At 52.1% G+C, this 15,887-nt stretch overlaps 1 protein-coding gene across 11 annotated transcripts in view; it reads right to left on the bottom strand.

Annotated features, from left to right (window-relative positions):
- The window catches only part of SAMD4B (sterile alpha motif domain containing 4B), a 43,233-nt gene that overhangs the window by 2,217 nt on the left and 25,129 nt on the right, over positions 1 to 15,887 (bottom strand). For all 11 annotated transcript variants that reach the window (XM_054540391.2, XM_024237989.3, XM_054540397.2 and 8 more), the window contains 10 exons: positions 13,331 to 13,801; positions 7,597 to 7,836; positions 6,941 to 7,050; positions 6,696 to 6,782; positions 5,679 to 6,018; positions 4,916 to 5,001; positions 3,413 to 3,531; positions 2,702 to 2,900; positions 2,376 to 2,499; positions 189 to 272 (listed from right to left, as the gene is read on the bottom strand). In XM_054540391.2, the coding sequence (XP_054396366.1) occupies positions 189 to 272; positions 2,376 to 2,499; positions 2,702 to 2,900; positions 3,413 to 3,531; positions 4,916 to 5,001; positions 5,679 to 6,018; positions 6,696 to 6,782; positions 6,941 to 7,050; positions 7,597 to 7,836; positions 13,331 to 13,801 (1,860 nt within the window). The remainder of the gene's footprint in view (positions 1 to 188; positions 273 to 2,375; positions 2,500 to 2,701; positions 2,901 to 3,412; positions 3,532 to 4,915; positions 5,002 to 5,678; positions 6,019 to 6,695; positions 6,783 to 6,940; positions 7,051 to 7,596; positions 7,837 to 13,330; positions 13,802 to 15,887) is intronic.

The following is a 15,887-nucleotide window of genomic DNA, read 5'->3' as shown; positions in this document are numbered from 1 at the left end:
AAGGGAGGAAGATCAGGAGCTGGAGGGAGGCCCAAGAAAAGGCACTCGGGTAGCCTGTCATCCCGGTCAGGCCCTCCCTGGAGTCTGGCCTCCCCTGGGGACCCCTCAGAATGACTCTGAGTTGCTCAGTTCAGAGGCAGAGACGCTGGGTAGGTGGGAGCTGGGTCAGGGAAAGAGGAAATGCTCACCACCCAAGGCGTGTTCTGTCATGCTCAGACACAGAGACTCCAGAGTGGGATTGATCTCCAGGTCAGGCCCAGGAACCGGGCAGTCTGGGTGGGAGAGAGGAGAATGGGGGTGGTAAGGACCGACTGGACTCGGGTGAAGACAGCTGGGATGACAAAGGATGCTGGTATACGAAGGGAGCAAGAGAGATGGAGGGGGAGAGGGAGGAAGGGGAGGAGGTGGACAAGGAGAGAGACGAGCGTGTCACACAACAGGCAGAGGAGACAATGGCAATGGCAGAGGCTTGGCAATACAAAAAAAGCCTGACTTGCAGAGAGTGGAATTGAAACTGAAGGAGCTCCTGGAGGCCACACACAGCCTGCTGTGACTACTCTGGACACAGACTGCATACTGTCTTGAGCACAGTCTGGGCATCTACCCTGGACACTGGGCAGCCCCCAAGGCTCCCTGATTGAAGACCTGCTCTGTACTTGGTGCAAAAGCTAAATCAAAACCCTTCCTGTCCCCACTTGGACCTGCTCCTCTGGGCAGGATTCGATCCAGGCAGGCTGGGCAGGTGGGGGCAAAGTAGGACAACCACCATGGGACTTGTCCTCAAACCACACTTCTCAAAAGCGCCTCCTATTCGGGCATCTGGGAAACCACCCACCTCCCTGGGCAGACCTGACCTCCCCCACTACACTGCTTAAACCCTTCCCTGACTCCTCACTGCCATCAGGACAAAGTCCGAGCTGTTTACCTGGATTTAGACGACCCAGCTCCCATCTCCACCCTCACCTCTCATCACTGTTCCCTCCGAACCCTGAGCTCATGTCGTATCAGATCACCCAATTGTCTCTCCTTAAAAAAAAAAAATTTTTTTTTGAACTTGGGCAGGACCTTTCTGTCTCAGATTGCTGACTGATGAATAACATCAGCGTCCTCACACATACAGTTGAGAGGAGTCAATCAGTGCAGGAGAGCTATCTGACAAAGCCTGGGACACAGCATACTGGTAAAGAGAATGGTTCTTGTTCATTCCTGCGGTTCATCCACCTGCTTGTTTAACATCATTTACAGATCCCTACTGTGTGTCAAGCCCTGTGCTAGGATGAACATGATGGATGGGTTCCCACGGCCTCAACAGATGGCTGTCCACACAACCTCATCAAGTAAGACTCCTGACTGACTTGGTAGTTTATGACATGAATTCTGCAAATCCATGCTCTCTCTAGAGTCAGCCCATTCCAGACAAGCCTTATCTGTCTCTGCAGCCCCAGTACCCAGCACCGTGTGTGTGGAGGAGTCAACCCCTCACTTGTTGAGCAGGGCAGGGACCTGTGGTTAGCAAATCTCTAATCTTCCTTTTGCCCACTTGGCCCAACATCTTTTTGAGATGGTGTCTCACTGTCGCCCTGGCTGCAGTGCAGTGGCACGATCTCCGCTCACTACAGCCTTGACCTCCTGGGCTCAAGTGATCCTCCTGCCTCACCCTCCCGAGTAGCTGGGAGTACGGGTGTGTGCCACCAGGCCCAGATAATTTCTGTGTTTTTTTTGTAGAGATGGGGTTTCACCATGTTGTCCAGGCTGGTCTCAAACCGATCTACTTGTCTCAGCTTCCCAAAAGTGCTGAAATTACAGGCGTGAATTACTGTGCCCGCACTTGGCCCAACTTCTGCTCTCCCATCTCCAGGATGGTCTGTAAGCAGAGGTCAAAACAACCCTCTCACTTCAAACACCTGTTCTAAGAGGTGAAGTCCACTGGTTCCTGTGTGGTCACCTGGCATCTGAAAGAATGCCAGTAGGCTGATGGGCAGGACTCCCCTCCACAGAAATCTCACACTTTAACTGTCCCATCCCCTCAACCCCTTCTAAACTGAGTATTCAATGATCCTGTAAAGAAACAGATGATGACAAAGACCAACACAGACACTAAGATTATGACATAGGGTGGGAAACATGAGATGGGGTGGGAGTAAGGGGTGAGAGATGATGATTCAGAGGGGTGGGGGCAAGACCTGAGAGATAAAATTGAAGCAGAGGAGGAAAACAACCACCCACAATTGGGGGAGATGGGTGCAGAGTGGTGTGAGGTATGGTAAGAGGTGCCCAGGCAGTCTGGAAGAACAGTGGACATGAGACCCAGGAGAAAAGAGAAAGTTCAGCTGAGGATGTTGGCCAGGCAGAGTCCCAAGGGTGGGGCACCTCACCTGGAGGGAACATGAGAATGGCCTGGGGTGACGAGTGGACCGGGAGCGAGTGGGTGCGCTGCACAGAGCTGCGGCTCTGACTGGGCATGCTGTTGCTGCCTCCAGGGTTGGCAAACCACAGGTTCTACACAGGTCCCAGGAAGAGAGAAAGTAGTAAGTGCAGAAGAGGCCTAGACCCAAGAGTGGTGGAGGTGGTACAGGCCTTCTCCCACTCCCATCCCCGCCACCTCTAAGCTGGGTCCAGACACAGAGTATATAGACATAGACATCCCAGGTACTGCCACCCCAACCCCAGGAGGCCAGGCCCCTACTTCCAGCTAGCTTACCTGTCGGCCCTGGCCTCCAAGGCTGGGGCTGGTGAGGGCATGTCGAGGGGAGACACCCCCAATGCCCGAGGGGCTCAGGAGGCCCATCCGGCCAGGTGGGAGGGCCCGGGGAGGCATTGGGAACTGCCGCTGGGTACGCCGGGCCACTCCCATCCCCACAGAGCCAGCTATGGGGAGCGAGTTGGAGCCGAATGCCCAGCTGTGAGAGAGCAGAAGGCAGGGTGTTAATTTACGTAGATGGGGCCTATCTGTCCACCCCTTCCTCACCTTCCTCACCTTCCCCAACAATCCCAAGTGGTAGGAGAGAACATAAACCTCCATCACACATTCTGTCCCCATCTGTCCCAAGGATACCCCCTGGAAGGAGATGGGACATATACAAGGGTTTCCTCACTGTCCACTCAAAACAGTTCTCCAAACTTCAATTCTCAAAGGAGACATTTCTGTTACTTGTCTGGTCTAAGGAGGGACTTCCAGGCCCTCTGCATACAGGTGAGGAGCAAGGTACATACGAGGGGCCTGCTCATGGGACATGTGTTGTTTTTCAGCTCAGCATCCTATTCTAGTGGGAAATTTTCTTCTGGGAAAGTCACCCAGTGACTGAATAAAACTAGATTCTCAGTCCAGAACACAATCACCCCTCTAAGCACGATCTGCTAACCAGCAAAGGCCTATGGAGGGCAGGTCCCTGTAACCTGGCCACCGGCCTACCCTTTCTGCTGCCGGTAGTTCTGCATCTCTAGTGCGGCTTTGCGCGGGAATGTCCGGAGGAGCTTCAGCACTTGCTGTTTCCAGGATAGCAGCCGTTTCTTCTGTGTCTCCGTGAAAGCCTAGAATTGGCAGGGCACGGGTGAAGCAGAGAGGGTGATGTTTCCTTCAGACCTCCCTTCCAGTCTTCCATTCATTTGTTCAAATATTTATTGCCTGGCTGGGCATGGTGGCTCATGCTGTAATCCCAGCACTTTGGGAGGCTGAGGCGGGTGGATCACTTGAGGTCAGGAGTTCGAGACCAGCCTGGACAACATGGTGAAACCCCACCTCTACTAAAAGTACAAAAATTAGCCAGGCATGGTAGTGCGTGCCTGTAACCCCAGCTACTTGGGAGGCTGAGGCAGGAGAATCACTTGAACCTGGGAGGCAGAGGTTGCAGTGAGCCGAGACTGCGCCATTGTACTCCAGCCTGGGCAACAGAGCGAGACTCTGTTTCCAAAAAAAAGATTCATTGCTCATCTACTCTGTGCCTGTGCCAGGGAATTCTGGGATGCAGAGGTGACCATGCCCAGAGAGCTTATAGTCTGGTTGTGAGGGAAAGATATATACATAATGATAACTGTGACAAATTATCCCTCCCTGAGGGAGAAGAACAGGAAGCAAAAGAAACTTAAATAAAAATGAGGGGTTGGTAAAGGTGTCCCTGAGATATAAATGTTTGAACTGACAGCTGAGGGGTGAGGAGGAAGGGGTACTGTTCCTGATAAAGAGTATGTATGGGCTGGGCATGGTTGCTCATGCCTATAATCCCAGTACTTTGGGAGGCCAGGGCAGGGGGATCACTTGAGGCCAGGAGTTCAAGATCAGCCTAGGCAATAAAGCAATACTCCATCTCTAAAAAAGAAAATCGTCACGCCTGTAATCTCAGCACTTTGGGAGGCTGAGGTGGGAGGATCACTTGAGGTCAGTTCAAAACCAGCCAGGGCAACAGTGTGAGACCTCATCTCTATTAAAAAAAAAAAAAAAAGAGAGAGAGAGAGAGAGAGGAAGAGTGTGTACAAGGGTTCTGAGAAGAAGCCTCTAAAGCCAACACTGGTAAGATACAAGACTGGAAGAGCTGGCATGTGCCACGTCAGGTAAGGCCCTGTGGGCCACATACAACACAGTGGTCTTGAGAATGATGGGGCAGCCTTTCCCTCACTCTGTCGCCCAAGCTGGAGTGCAGTGGCGCGATCTCGGCTCACCGCAAGCTCCACCTCCCGGGTTCACGCCATTCTCCTGCCTCAGCCTCCCGCGTAGCTGGGACTGCAGGCACCTGCCACCACGCCCGGCTAATTTTTTGTATTTTTAGTAAAGACTGGGTTTCACTGTGTTAGCCAGGATGGTCTTGATCTCCTGACCTCATGATCCGCCCGCCTCAGTGGCCAAAGTGCTGGGACTACAGGCGTGAACCACCACGCCTGGCCACCTTTCCCTTTTCGAGTATGCTAGGGAAGGCCTTACCTCATGAGTCAGGCACTTTTCGATGAGCTGGAGGTAACTGGTGATGTTCTCCTCGTCTGGTCGGGACACCAGCAGTTGGGTGCACACTGGGGGACATGAGAAAGGGCAGGAGATTAGCCCCTAGTATGCCCTCTGCCATGTTCCAGCCTCCAGCTGGCTCGTGCACAAGAAGGAACAGAGACTCAGGCTGGATGAGTATCAACTATTAAGTGCTAGCCATGGTATTTGGGTTATCATGAGGATATACAACATAGTGCCTGACACAATCTTGTCACTACACACATTTTTAGCCTTAGAAACCTAAAGCTCAGAGTTGAGTCACTTGCCTCAGGTCCAGATCCAGATCTAGACTGATCTGGATCCAAGTGTAAAGTCTGCTATATCATGCTGCTTTAGGAAAGGCTGAAGCTGTGATAAATTTCACCATCCCCATCCCCTGGACTTTGGTCCCCTCTGAGAGAAATCAATGGACTCCCCTCAATTGCTCACCCTTTACTACATGGAATTTCTTCGGACCCACTGCCCCATTTCTGCTCAGACTGGAGACACTTTGAGTGGAAGGGCTGTTATCCACCATCAGCCCAGACGTGCCCAAGGGCAAGGGGCCTTGTCACCCTGTCTCAGCTACTCTCTGTAGTGTTCCAGTCTCCAGTAGGCTTTACAAAGCCCTGCTCCCACCATCTAACTTGGATTTGATCCCTGGTGCTTGGGTTCACTTGGCTTTCTGCCTCAGGATTTCCTGCTAGGCTGTGGCTGGTCTCACCTTTGCCCATCACCCGTGTAAACTGGCTGGGGATGTCTCCGTCGGCGACGGGAGCTGGGGCAGGCTCACTGCCATCAGTGGGAGCTGGAGCTGGTGGAGGTGGGTAGTTCTCCACAGCTGGAGGGTCCTTGGCCTCGGTGCCTTTGTCTGTGCCGGGGTGGGCTAGGGGAGGCTCAGCACCTGGCAGCGGTGGTTCCCCCGGGGCCCCATCCTTGGCAGTAGGGGTGGTGGTGGCGGCAGCCACGGTGGCCTGGAGGACACTGTAGGCCTTGATGGGAGTGATGATGATCTGCTGCAGCTCCTGCAGAGCGTTTCGTAGGTTCCCGCCTTCCAGCACATCCTGGATGGGAGGACACAGGCTGGGGTCACATGCAGACCCTACAACGAGGGACAGAGAGTATCTACACAGAGAGTCAGACAGGGCTTGCAGAAGGATGGGTAGGACCCTGGGTTCCAGCACATAGAGAAGGCATGTAAGGGTACTGCAAGCCCACAAACATACAGGTACACATTTCCTCTTTCCCACAGAACTCACGAAAAGCCAGTCTAATGTTGGAGTCTCAAGGACCCAATAAGGATAGAATCAGAGATTCAGACCTAGACACTGAGCAGGGAAAAATACAAACAGAAGGCAGCGGCAAGGAAACGGAATCAGATGTGGAAGGAAAATGAGTTTAGAAACAATCAAATGGAAAGAGAGATTGTACAGACAGAGACACTCTGCTCTACCAGAAAGACCAGTAAGAAATGGAAAAGCAAAAGGGGAGAGAAGGTGTAGAGTCAAAAGACAGAGATCCTGGAACCACAAACCAGGAAAGACAGGGAGGGGAGCCTCTTAGCCACCAGCAAGTGAGCCTTTTGATGCCAGCTTGCAAGTGGTCCCTGAAGTCTGGGTCCCTAGGGCTGGGGCCTTTGGAGGCCAGATCCGAGGAGTCTGGAGGCCAACTCAGGGCCTTTGGTCTACTGGTACCACCAAGTGGCTGGCTGGCCTTGAAGATGCAGAAACCAGTTCCTCACCTTCTCTAGGGACTTGAGGACGCTCTGTCTCTCACGCAGCTTCTGGATGCTCAGGGCTATCTTGTGGCGGGCACCTTTGGTGACGTTCTGTGATAAGGGCAGAAGGGGACAGGAGGCTAGAGATGTGAGGCTGAGATATTTGGGGGTACCCAAATAGAGACCAAGGAGACAGAGGAGGCTTGGGCTGCAAGGATGCCAAACTAGCGCTGCCCCCAGCACCTCCCTGATGGTCCCCTTGGCTTCACCTGAGACTCCAGGTGCTGCTCAGTCAGTGTCATCATCTCCTCGTAGCTCATCTGTGAGAAGAGGGCTGCATACTTGTGCAAGCGGAGGCTCTTGAGCCATGAGGGCACATCTTTGGCAAAGGAGGGAGAGTGAAAGGTCAGGAGTTTGGCCCAGATTACCAGGGTAAAGGAAAAGTTGTGGGGATAAACCCACAGGAAGCCTCAAAAGATGCAAAAAATTGGGAGGGGGTTGGGGGGGAGCTAAGGTTCCATCAGCTCCTTCTTCATCCGCCTAGCCAGACCCTCTCAGGCAGCCTTCCCTGGGAAGAACATCTGACCCTTCTAAGCTGCTCGGCTGGATGTATACCAGGATGACCTCACTGATTGCTCCAAAACTCTTGCTGGAACCTCTGTTCCATCAGTTAGCTGTGTCCTGGCTTGTCAGACTGGGGTGTGTGAAGACAGGGGGCTCCTCCCTAGTCAGACCAGAACTTGTTAGGGTAGATGTGGGGTCTCTCTGCTTAGTCTTGAGCCCTAAAAGCAGGGACTATCTACTCCTCTCAGACATGTCCCCTCCTCAGAGGGGTAAGCAGGTGTCAGCTACAAGCTCCTTTCTGTCCTCTAAGCTCTGCAGAAGCCCCTGGAAAAGGGTCCTGGTGCTGCTGTCCCCAATGTACCTTTCATGCCACTGCCATCCTCCTGGAAAGTGTTCCGGCTGGAGCCCTGCTCCTCTGTCTGCTCACTGCCAGAGGAGGCCACGCTGCTCTGGGGCGAGAGAGGTGCGTGATCGGGCGTGGTAAAAGCAGCCCGGGCCCCAAGCTCCTCTGGACTCGGCCACTCACCAGGAACCTGGGGGCTTGTAGGGATGAGTGACATGGAGCGCTTCAGTGGGCTAGGGTGGATTTGGCAGGGGAGACCTGGCCAGAGTGGGAGAAAAGCAAAATATTAGACCTGGGGACCCAACCACAGGAGACCATCCCCCTGCCGTCAGTGCCAGGATGGCAGTTTGGCCCCATAACCTGCCAAGAGGAAGGGACCTGGGGTCCAAGGGTAACTGCCTACCAGATATACCTCATTCTCTTACCTCCAACACCCAATCCATCAGCAAGCTGTCAGCCACTTTCCTGAATTTCTCCAGTTCCGCTGGCTCAAGCCACCAGCACCCCTGGCAGGAATTACTGCCATAGCCTCCTCACTGGTTTCCTGCCTTCACTCTTGCCTCCTACAGTCCATGCCCCTCACAACAGCCATAAAGATCCTTCTAAAAATGCAAATCTGACCAAGCTTGACTCCTGCTCAAATCCCTGACTTCCTTTCATAGTGGGAACAAAATACAAATGCTTCCACATGCCTAAAAGGCCATGCAGGACCTGGCCCCTGCTCCTCTCCCACAACCCACCACTTGGTTCATGCCTCTCTAGCCTTTGCCTCCTCCCAAACTCCCCTTTGTTCCTGAAACACTCAAGGTTGTTCCAGCCTCAGGACTTCTGGACTTGCTCTTTCTTCTTACCTTCTTGATCTCAGCGGTTGGCTCCCTCAAGTCTCATCTCAAGTGTCGCCTCCTCTGAGGCCTACCCTAAACCCTTAATCTGAAGTCACTGCCCACCTCTGCTGCCCCAATCCCAGTCACTCTATCACATTACTGTCTTGTCTTTCTTACAGCACCTATCACAACCTGAAATTATCAAGTTATTTGTTTACTTTTTTAAAAAAGATTTATTTACTTTTTTGAGATGGCATCTCGCTCTGTCACTAGGCTGGAGTGCAGTGGCACGATCTGGGCTCACTGCAACCTCCGCCTCCCAGGTTCAAGCAATTCCCCTGCCTCAGCTTCCTGAGTAGCTGGGACTACAGATGCCTGCCACCACGCTCAGCTAATTTTTTTGTATTTTAGTAGAGGCAGGGTTTCACCACGTTGGCCAGGATGGTCTCAATCTCCTGACCATGTGATCCGCCCACCTCGGCCTCCTAAAGTGTTGGGATTACAGGCGTGAGCCACTGCGCCCAGCCTGTTTACTTATTAACTACACCCCCTGCTAGAATAGAAGACCTGTGACAGCAGGAACCTGTCCCATCTTAAACATCATTATATCTTGTAATTAATGAAGTACGTAAGCTGCTTCCTCAACAACCCTGTTATGGGGCCTCAATACCTCCCATTTTTTTCTGCAGTGAGCCCAAACTGGCCACTCTTGAGGCCTGGTGACTCAGGGTGATCCCAGGTCCTCTTCTGAAGGATGCTCCATACCCTCTGTCCATACCAAGTCTGAGGTTGGCAAAGGAATCCAACTTGATTTTTTTTTTGAGATGGAGTTTTGCTCTGTCGCCAGGCTGGAGTGCGGTGGCACAATCTCGGCTCACTGCAACCTCCACCTCCTGGGTTCAAGCGATTCTCCTGCCTCAGCCTCCCAAGTAGCTGGGACTACAGGTGCCCGACACCATGGCCAGCTAATTTTTCTCGTATTTTTAGTAGAGACAGGGTTTCACTATATTGGTCAGGCTGGTCTCGAACTCCTGACCTCAGGTGATCCACCTGCCTTGGCCTCCCAAAGTGCTGGGATTACAGGCGTAAGCCACCCATGCCCGGTCATATATATATATTTTTTAGAGATGGAATTTCACTCTTGTGGCCCAGCCTGGAGTGCAGTGGCACAATCTTGGCTCACTGCAACCTCTGCCTCCCGGGTTCAAGCGATTCTCCCGCCTCAGCCTCCCGAGTAGCTGGCATTACAGGCACCCACCACCACGCCCGGCTAATTTTGTATTTTTTTAGTAGAGACGGGGGTTTCTCCATGTTGTTTAGGCTGGTCTTGAACTCCCGACCTCAGGTGATCCGCCTGCCTTGGCCTCCCAAAGTGCTGAGATTACAGGTGTGAGCCACCATGCCTGGCCTCCAACTTGATTTTTAACCACTCCCAAGACAGGGCAGGTTCCCATGAGCTCCCAGACCTTTATCTGTGCTTTTCCCTCTGCCTCGCTCACCTCGCCAACTCTTCTCCATCAGCCACTTCTCCCTTCATGCCTTGGTCATGTACCCCTCTGCTGCTGCCTCAGGCCTGGCGCTTGCTGCCCTCCTCACTAGCCTCCCTCTCACACTGGACTGTGGGTCCATGGAGAATGGCAGCCCAACCCAATTACTTCTGCAACCCCATGATCAGGCACAGAGCATGACACACAGAAGTCCTTCCAACGAAGTTTCATAAAGGACAAAAGGGTGCTAAGAGGGCCTCTGAGCTCCACCTATGGCATCCAGAAGTACCCCAAGTCAGCCTAGACAAAAAGAAATGAAACAAAGCCAACGAGCCTCACCCTGGGTAGGTGAGGACATCAAGGCCCAGGGAGCTGAAGCCCTTTGCCCCAGTTCCCACAGGAGTTGACAGGCTGAGACAGAGCCCAAGCCTTGTTTCTGATGGAAAGGCTGGGGTTCCTGCCAGTGCTACAGTGACACCCAGCCCAGGAAGGAGGGCTAGCCTAGTGCAGGCCCCAGAGCATCTTCCCTCAGCTGTGACAATACTAATGCTCCTGGCTAGGAAGTCACCTAAGGGACAGGGCAAGGCAGTGGCCCACCCTTAATACCAGCTTCTGCCCTACCCCAGAGTGTCCGGGGTCCTCTTCCCAGGAGTTCTTCAGCCTCTAGACTCCCTCAGCCCTGGCTTCTGTCCCCACTCAGCACTCTTGGGGAACACGGCACACTCTGGGCCCTGGGGGACTGGGAAATCCTCAAGACAGGTCTTTTTGCCTGTTTTGGTGTCTCTGGCCTCCTTCTTTCTCCCTTCTCAGCCAACAAGTGGGCAGGAGAGGCTGAGAGGCAGGAAATTACCCTGACTGGAATGATCATGCAGTTCCTGAGGAGCCCTGCTTGGCTCTGCACTGGGGTGGAGGCCGGCCACAGCATGAGAATGACAAAAACAAGAATGCCGGCCAGAGATCCAGGGCCTTGCACTCTCCAAGAAATCCTGATCTGCTCTTGGCAGCACCCCAAACCCAAGCTGCCTGACCTCAAAGGCCAATCCTTGCTCCCCACTCAAAAATATTTTAATGATTTCCTGTTTCCTGCAACTGCCTGGAATCCAAAAGCTTCTCCTGTCCTTCAATGCCCCCCAGAATGTAGCCTTCACACATTGAGGTCTGAGGGTAAAGACAGGCCTGAGTTCAAATCCTAACTCTTGACTCTGACTCTGTTGCCTCTGTGTGATCTTGGGCAAGTCACTTCATTCGCCTCTCTGCCTCCATTTCCGCATGAAGTCCTTAGCAGAGGGATAGGCACACGGTAAGCACAAGTCTCTGCTACTGTTATTACTCATTCAAATCCACCCCAGCCAGATCTGTCTGTATACTGTCCCCTCTAATTTTCCACCCCGTGCTTATTTCATGCTATGCCTTCTACTTGGAATGCCCAATTCCTTTTCCTCTTTTGGTCCAAACCCCTATCAACATTGTTCAATCTTTGTCTTTTAATGGCTGCTGGGGTCCCCATGATGGGGAACCCAGAAGGTATGAAAAGAAAGAAATTTATAGGCACCCTGCATGGGTGACCCCTCCCCTTGGTGAGGGCTGAGCATCTCCAGGAGGGGTACTTTTTGATGGAGGTAGTGTAGCACAGTAGTTCAGAGTATGAGGTCTATAGCCAGAATGCCTGGCTTTAAACCTTGAGTTTATATGTACAAAGTTCTTAGAATAGCTCCTAGTGAAGACTAAGCACTCAATGTTTTTTTTTTTTGAGATGGGGTCTCGCTCTGTCGCCCTGGCTGGAATGCAATGGCAGGATCTCGGCTCACTGCACCCTCCGCCTCCTGGGTTCAAGCGACCCTCCTGCCTCAGCCCCCCGAGTAACTGGAATTACAGGCACGCGCCACCATACCCAGCTAATTTTTATATTTTTAGTAGAGATGGGGTTTCACCATGTTGGTCAGGCTGGTCTCGAACTCCTGACCTCAGGTGATCTGCCTGCCTCGGCCTCCCAAAGTGCTAGGATTACAGGCGTGAGCCACCATGCCCGGACAAGCACTCAATATTTTTCGCCTAGAATGATCATTATTAATACATCCTCCCATCCTGGAACTGTGATGCTCCATGACTGGAAAATGAGGTCCAAGACACCTCAGGTTGCTAAGTTTCCTGAAACTACCCTTCTATCCCTCTATCTTCCCAGGTTCTCACCAGCAACTGGGAGGGAGGCAGATGGACCAGAATAGCCACACTAACTGGGGGAAAAACAGGCTCAAGGAGTAACTGATGAGCACTAGGTACCAGACAGCGGGGCATTAGGGACCCGAGGTTACCCCCACCCATTGACACATGTGACATTTCACTGCCACTCTCTCTTGTCTTGCTTTAAACCAGTGCCTGCTGAAGGTGACTAGCCACTCTGAGGTTTACATCATGAACCCCCTCCCTCACCCTGGTTCAGGTCATGCTGCCTTACCATGGCTTGGAAAATCCACCCTCCCTTATCCTGTACATTTCAAAAAGTCACTGGGATACCAACAACTCCTGCTCACTCCCGCCTGTAGGACTTTTACTAAGAGAGCTCTTTCAAACCTGCTTAGTTGGCGGGACAGTGTAGTGGTCAGAGGCAGGCTCTGGCATCAGACTGGTTGGGTCTGTTCCACCACTTGTTCTACGTGTGACTTTGAACACATCACTTCACCTCTGAGTCCCAGTGTCCTCATCTGTTGAATATGGCTAATGATATGGTTGTGATGTGGATTGAGATCATACCTGAACAGTGTCTATAAAAGAGTACCCAGCATAGTCAATGCTGAAAAATGTTACCTATTATTACGAATACCTTGCAGCATGAGTTTTGTCTTATACAGACAGTGTTCTCAGAAATAAAGCTGTAAACTGAGGCCAGATACATAAAATCCATAACGCTGTCTGAACTGGAAGGGATCTCAGATGATGGTATGCACACCTCCATCAAGCGTCATAGCCTGATGCCCTTAGAGGCCAGGTATATATCAGAAATGCCCAAAGGGGGGTTGGTGGGAGCAGAGGCAGACTGGGGCACTTGTGCAGGGTCTAAAGGGCATGCTCAACATTAAGCTCTATATTATTGCTACCACTAGGAAAACAGGTCTTGTTGAGTTGCTAGATCTTTTGACTTCTTAAGAAAGGCTGGAAATCTCATTTTTAGGGAAAAATTCTTGATTCTTTATACCACCCACATTTATTTAAAAACCCAACACAACAAAACAAAACCAAACCAAAGTATGGGTTCAATAAGACATGTCTGTAGGTCAGATTCAGCTCTGGGAAAGCCAGTTCACAGCCTCTGCATTGCCTCATAAAGTTGAGGCCTACAGCTTATGTGACTTGTCTAATGCCACAGAGCGAGGGAGTTCTCACTGAGCCTAGTCCAACCTTTTTCAAGTAGACATGGCCTTCTGGGACACCCCCGCCACTTACCTGTGCTTGCATTGCTCCCAATACTGTTGATGGCTGGCGGCACTGAGCTGGACGGGTGGAAGGGCACGTGTCCATTTTCCCGGGGTGGCTTGTCCTGCCAGCCTGGCCCTGCCTCCCCAGGGCCTAGCTCTGCAGGGCCCCCCCACTCATCTGAGCCTTGGCGTGAATGGTAGGAGGGCTCTGGCCGGGAGCGGAAGCCACTAGCCAACCGCTCTTCCAGGTGGCTCAGCCAGAGGGCCAGGGCGTTGCGGTCCTCCAGTGTGGTGGCTGGGTGGATGAGGGCATAGGAAAGCAGCTGGCGACTCTCCTCGATGAAAGCATTGCTCTCGATTGAGTAGGCCAGCACTTTCTGCAGTAGCCTCATGTACTCTGACTTGGCCTCTGTGTTGCCTGGCTGAAGCAGGGGAAGGTGGGACAGCAGGAGGGACACCACCTTCTCTTTGGACTCCTGCTGCCACTGGCTGACGATGGCTACAGAAGGGATAAGAAGAAATGTCAGGAGAGCCAGGGTGGGGTACTCCTATTCACCTGAGAGCACTGCCTATGGCCTGTTCCCTCAGCTCCAATCTCCTTTTCATAACGATCTTCTTTTCATAACTCCCAACCTTATCCCTCATATAGGTGAGATCAAACACACTGACCCTGCCTCTGGAGTAATTTTTGTCTTATTTTTTTTAAGAGATGGGGTCTCACTATGTTGCCCAGGCTGCAGTGCAGTGGCTATTCACAAGTGCAATCCCACTACTGAGCAGCACGGGAGTTTTGACCTGCTCCATTTCCAAACTGGGCCAGTTCACCCCTCCTTAGGCAACCTGGTGGTCCCCCACTCCTAGGAGGTCACAATACTGGGGCCACACTTAGGGCAGACGCCCAATCAGCATAGCACATTATAGCCCAGAACTCCTGGACTCAGACAATCCTCTTGCCTCAGCCTCCCAAGTAGCTGGTACTACAGTCATGTGCCCACCACAGCTGGTGTAGGTAATTTTTCTTCGTTCTATCACTCCTGTTCTCAGAAACCTGCAGTGCCTCCCAATCAGCCAAACTTGCTACTCTGGAATCTGAACTCCTCCTGTCCCCAGGCCTGCTCTCATGCTTCATCTCCATGACTCCTTCCTCCACTCTTCATGGCCTCTATGCCATTTTCCCTGTCAAAAAGCAGTCTCCTTCCTGAAAGGAGAAGGCAGTGGTATATGGTAGTTAAAAGTTTGGGCTCTGGAATCAGATGGTCTAGACACCCCAGCTTACTAGCTAGATCTTGGTAAGCTACCTTGAACCTCACTGAGCACTAAATTATCTGTGAAATTTTGGAGATAATTACAGTACCCAATTCACAGTGTTGCTTTGAGATTCAATGAGCTAGCAAAGAACACAAAGTGGTCTGGCGACATAATAAATGCTTGCTATTGTTTTTTAACTGGTCTCTCTGCTTCTAGATTCTCCCCTTCCAGTCGATCCCATACATCCAGATGCATTCATCTTCCTAAATCACAACAGGATGTCATGTTCCTGACCAGGAGTTTATAATGGCAACCAGCAAGCACCAACAGACTCAAGTCCAAGAACTCCTAGCCTAACATCACCTTCACTTCCAGGGCACCCTCCATCTCCCATTCCTCCAGATAAAGACTCAGCTCAGGATATCTCCCCATCTTCCTTGGGGTTCTCTCCACAGTATGTATTTATCCAAGTTCCACACCTTGGCTGAGATTCAAGGTTTTGGCCGGCAACAACCTCCTTCCTCCTATACAAACTCTCTTTTGTAGATGGCCTAACTTACTGCCTTCCTCCAGGAAGCATTCCCTGGCTGTTCCATGTCATGGTCATCTTGACCTCTCCTTTCTATCCCACTGTGTGAGGACCTTAGTCTACCCTGTGGAGATAAGCCAGGTTTCCCTTTTCTTTTTTTTTTTTTGAGGCGGAGTCTCACTCTGTTGCCCAGGCTGGAGTGCAGTGGCACGATCTTGGCTCACTGCAAGCTCCACCTTCTGAGTTCATGCCATTCTACTGCCTCAGCCTCCCGAGTAGCTGGGACTACAAGCGCCCACCACCACGCCCGGCTTATTTTTTGTATTTTTAGTAGAGACAGGGTTTCACCGCATTAGCCAAGATGGTCTCGATCTCCTGACCTCATGATCCACCCGCCTCGGCCTCCCAAAGTGCTGGGATTACAGGCGTGAGCCACTGCACCCGGCCTCAGGTTTCCCTTTTCAACCCACAAGGGAGGTCCCTAAGAATATGGCCCCAGGCTGGCCACATCAAAGAAGGCTTGGGTAGGAACTGTTACAAGTCTGACTCTCCCCCTCAAAGACCTTATTAGCACTGGGTGTGGTGGCTCACACCTGTAATCCCAGCACTTTGGGAGGCTGAGGCAGGTGGATCACCTGAGGTCAGGAGCTGGAGACCAGCCTGGCCGACATGGTGAAAGCCTGTCTCTACTAAAAATACAAAAATTAGCCAGGCATGGTGGTGGATGCCTGTAATTCCAGCTACTTGGGAGGCTGAGGCAGGAGAATCACTGGAACTCGGGAGGTGGAGGTTGCAGTGAGCTGAAATC

This window comes from Pongo abelii, chromosome 20 (assembly GCF_028885655.2).
Source record: "Pongo abelii isolate AG06213 chromosome 20, NHGRI_mPonAbe1-v2.0_pri, whole genome shotgun sequence".
Lineage (NCBI taxonomy): Eukaryota > Metazoa > Chordata > Mammalia > Primates > Hominidae > Pongo > Pongo abelii.
Note: the sequence above shows the minus strand (reverse complement) of the source record. Positions and strands in the feature narration are given on the sequence as shown.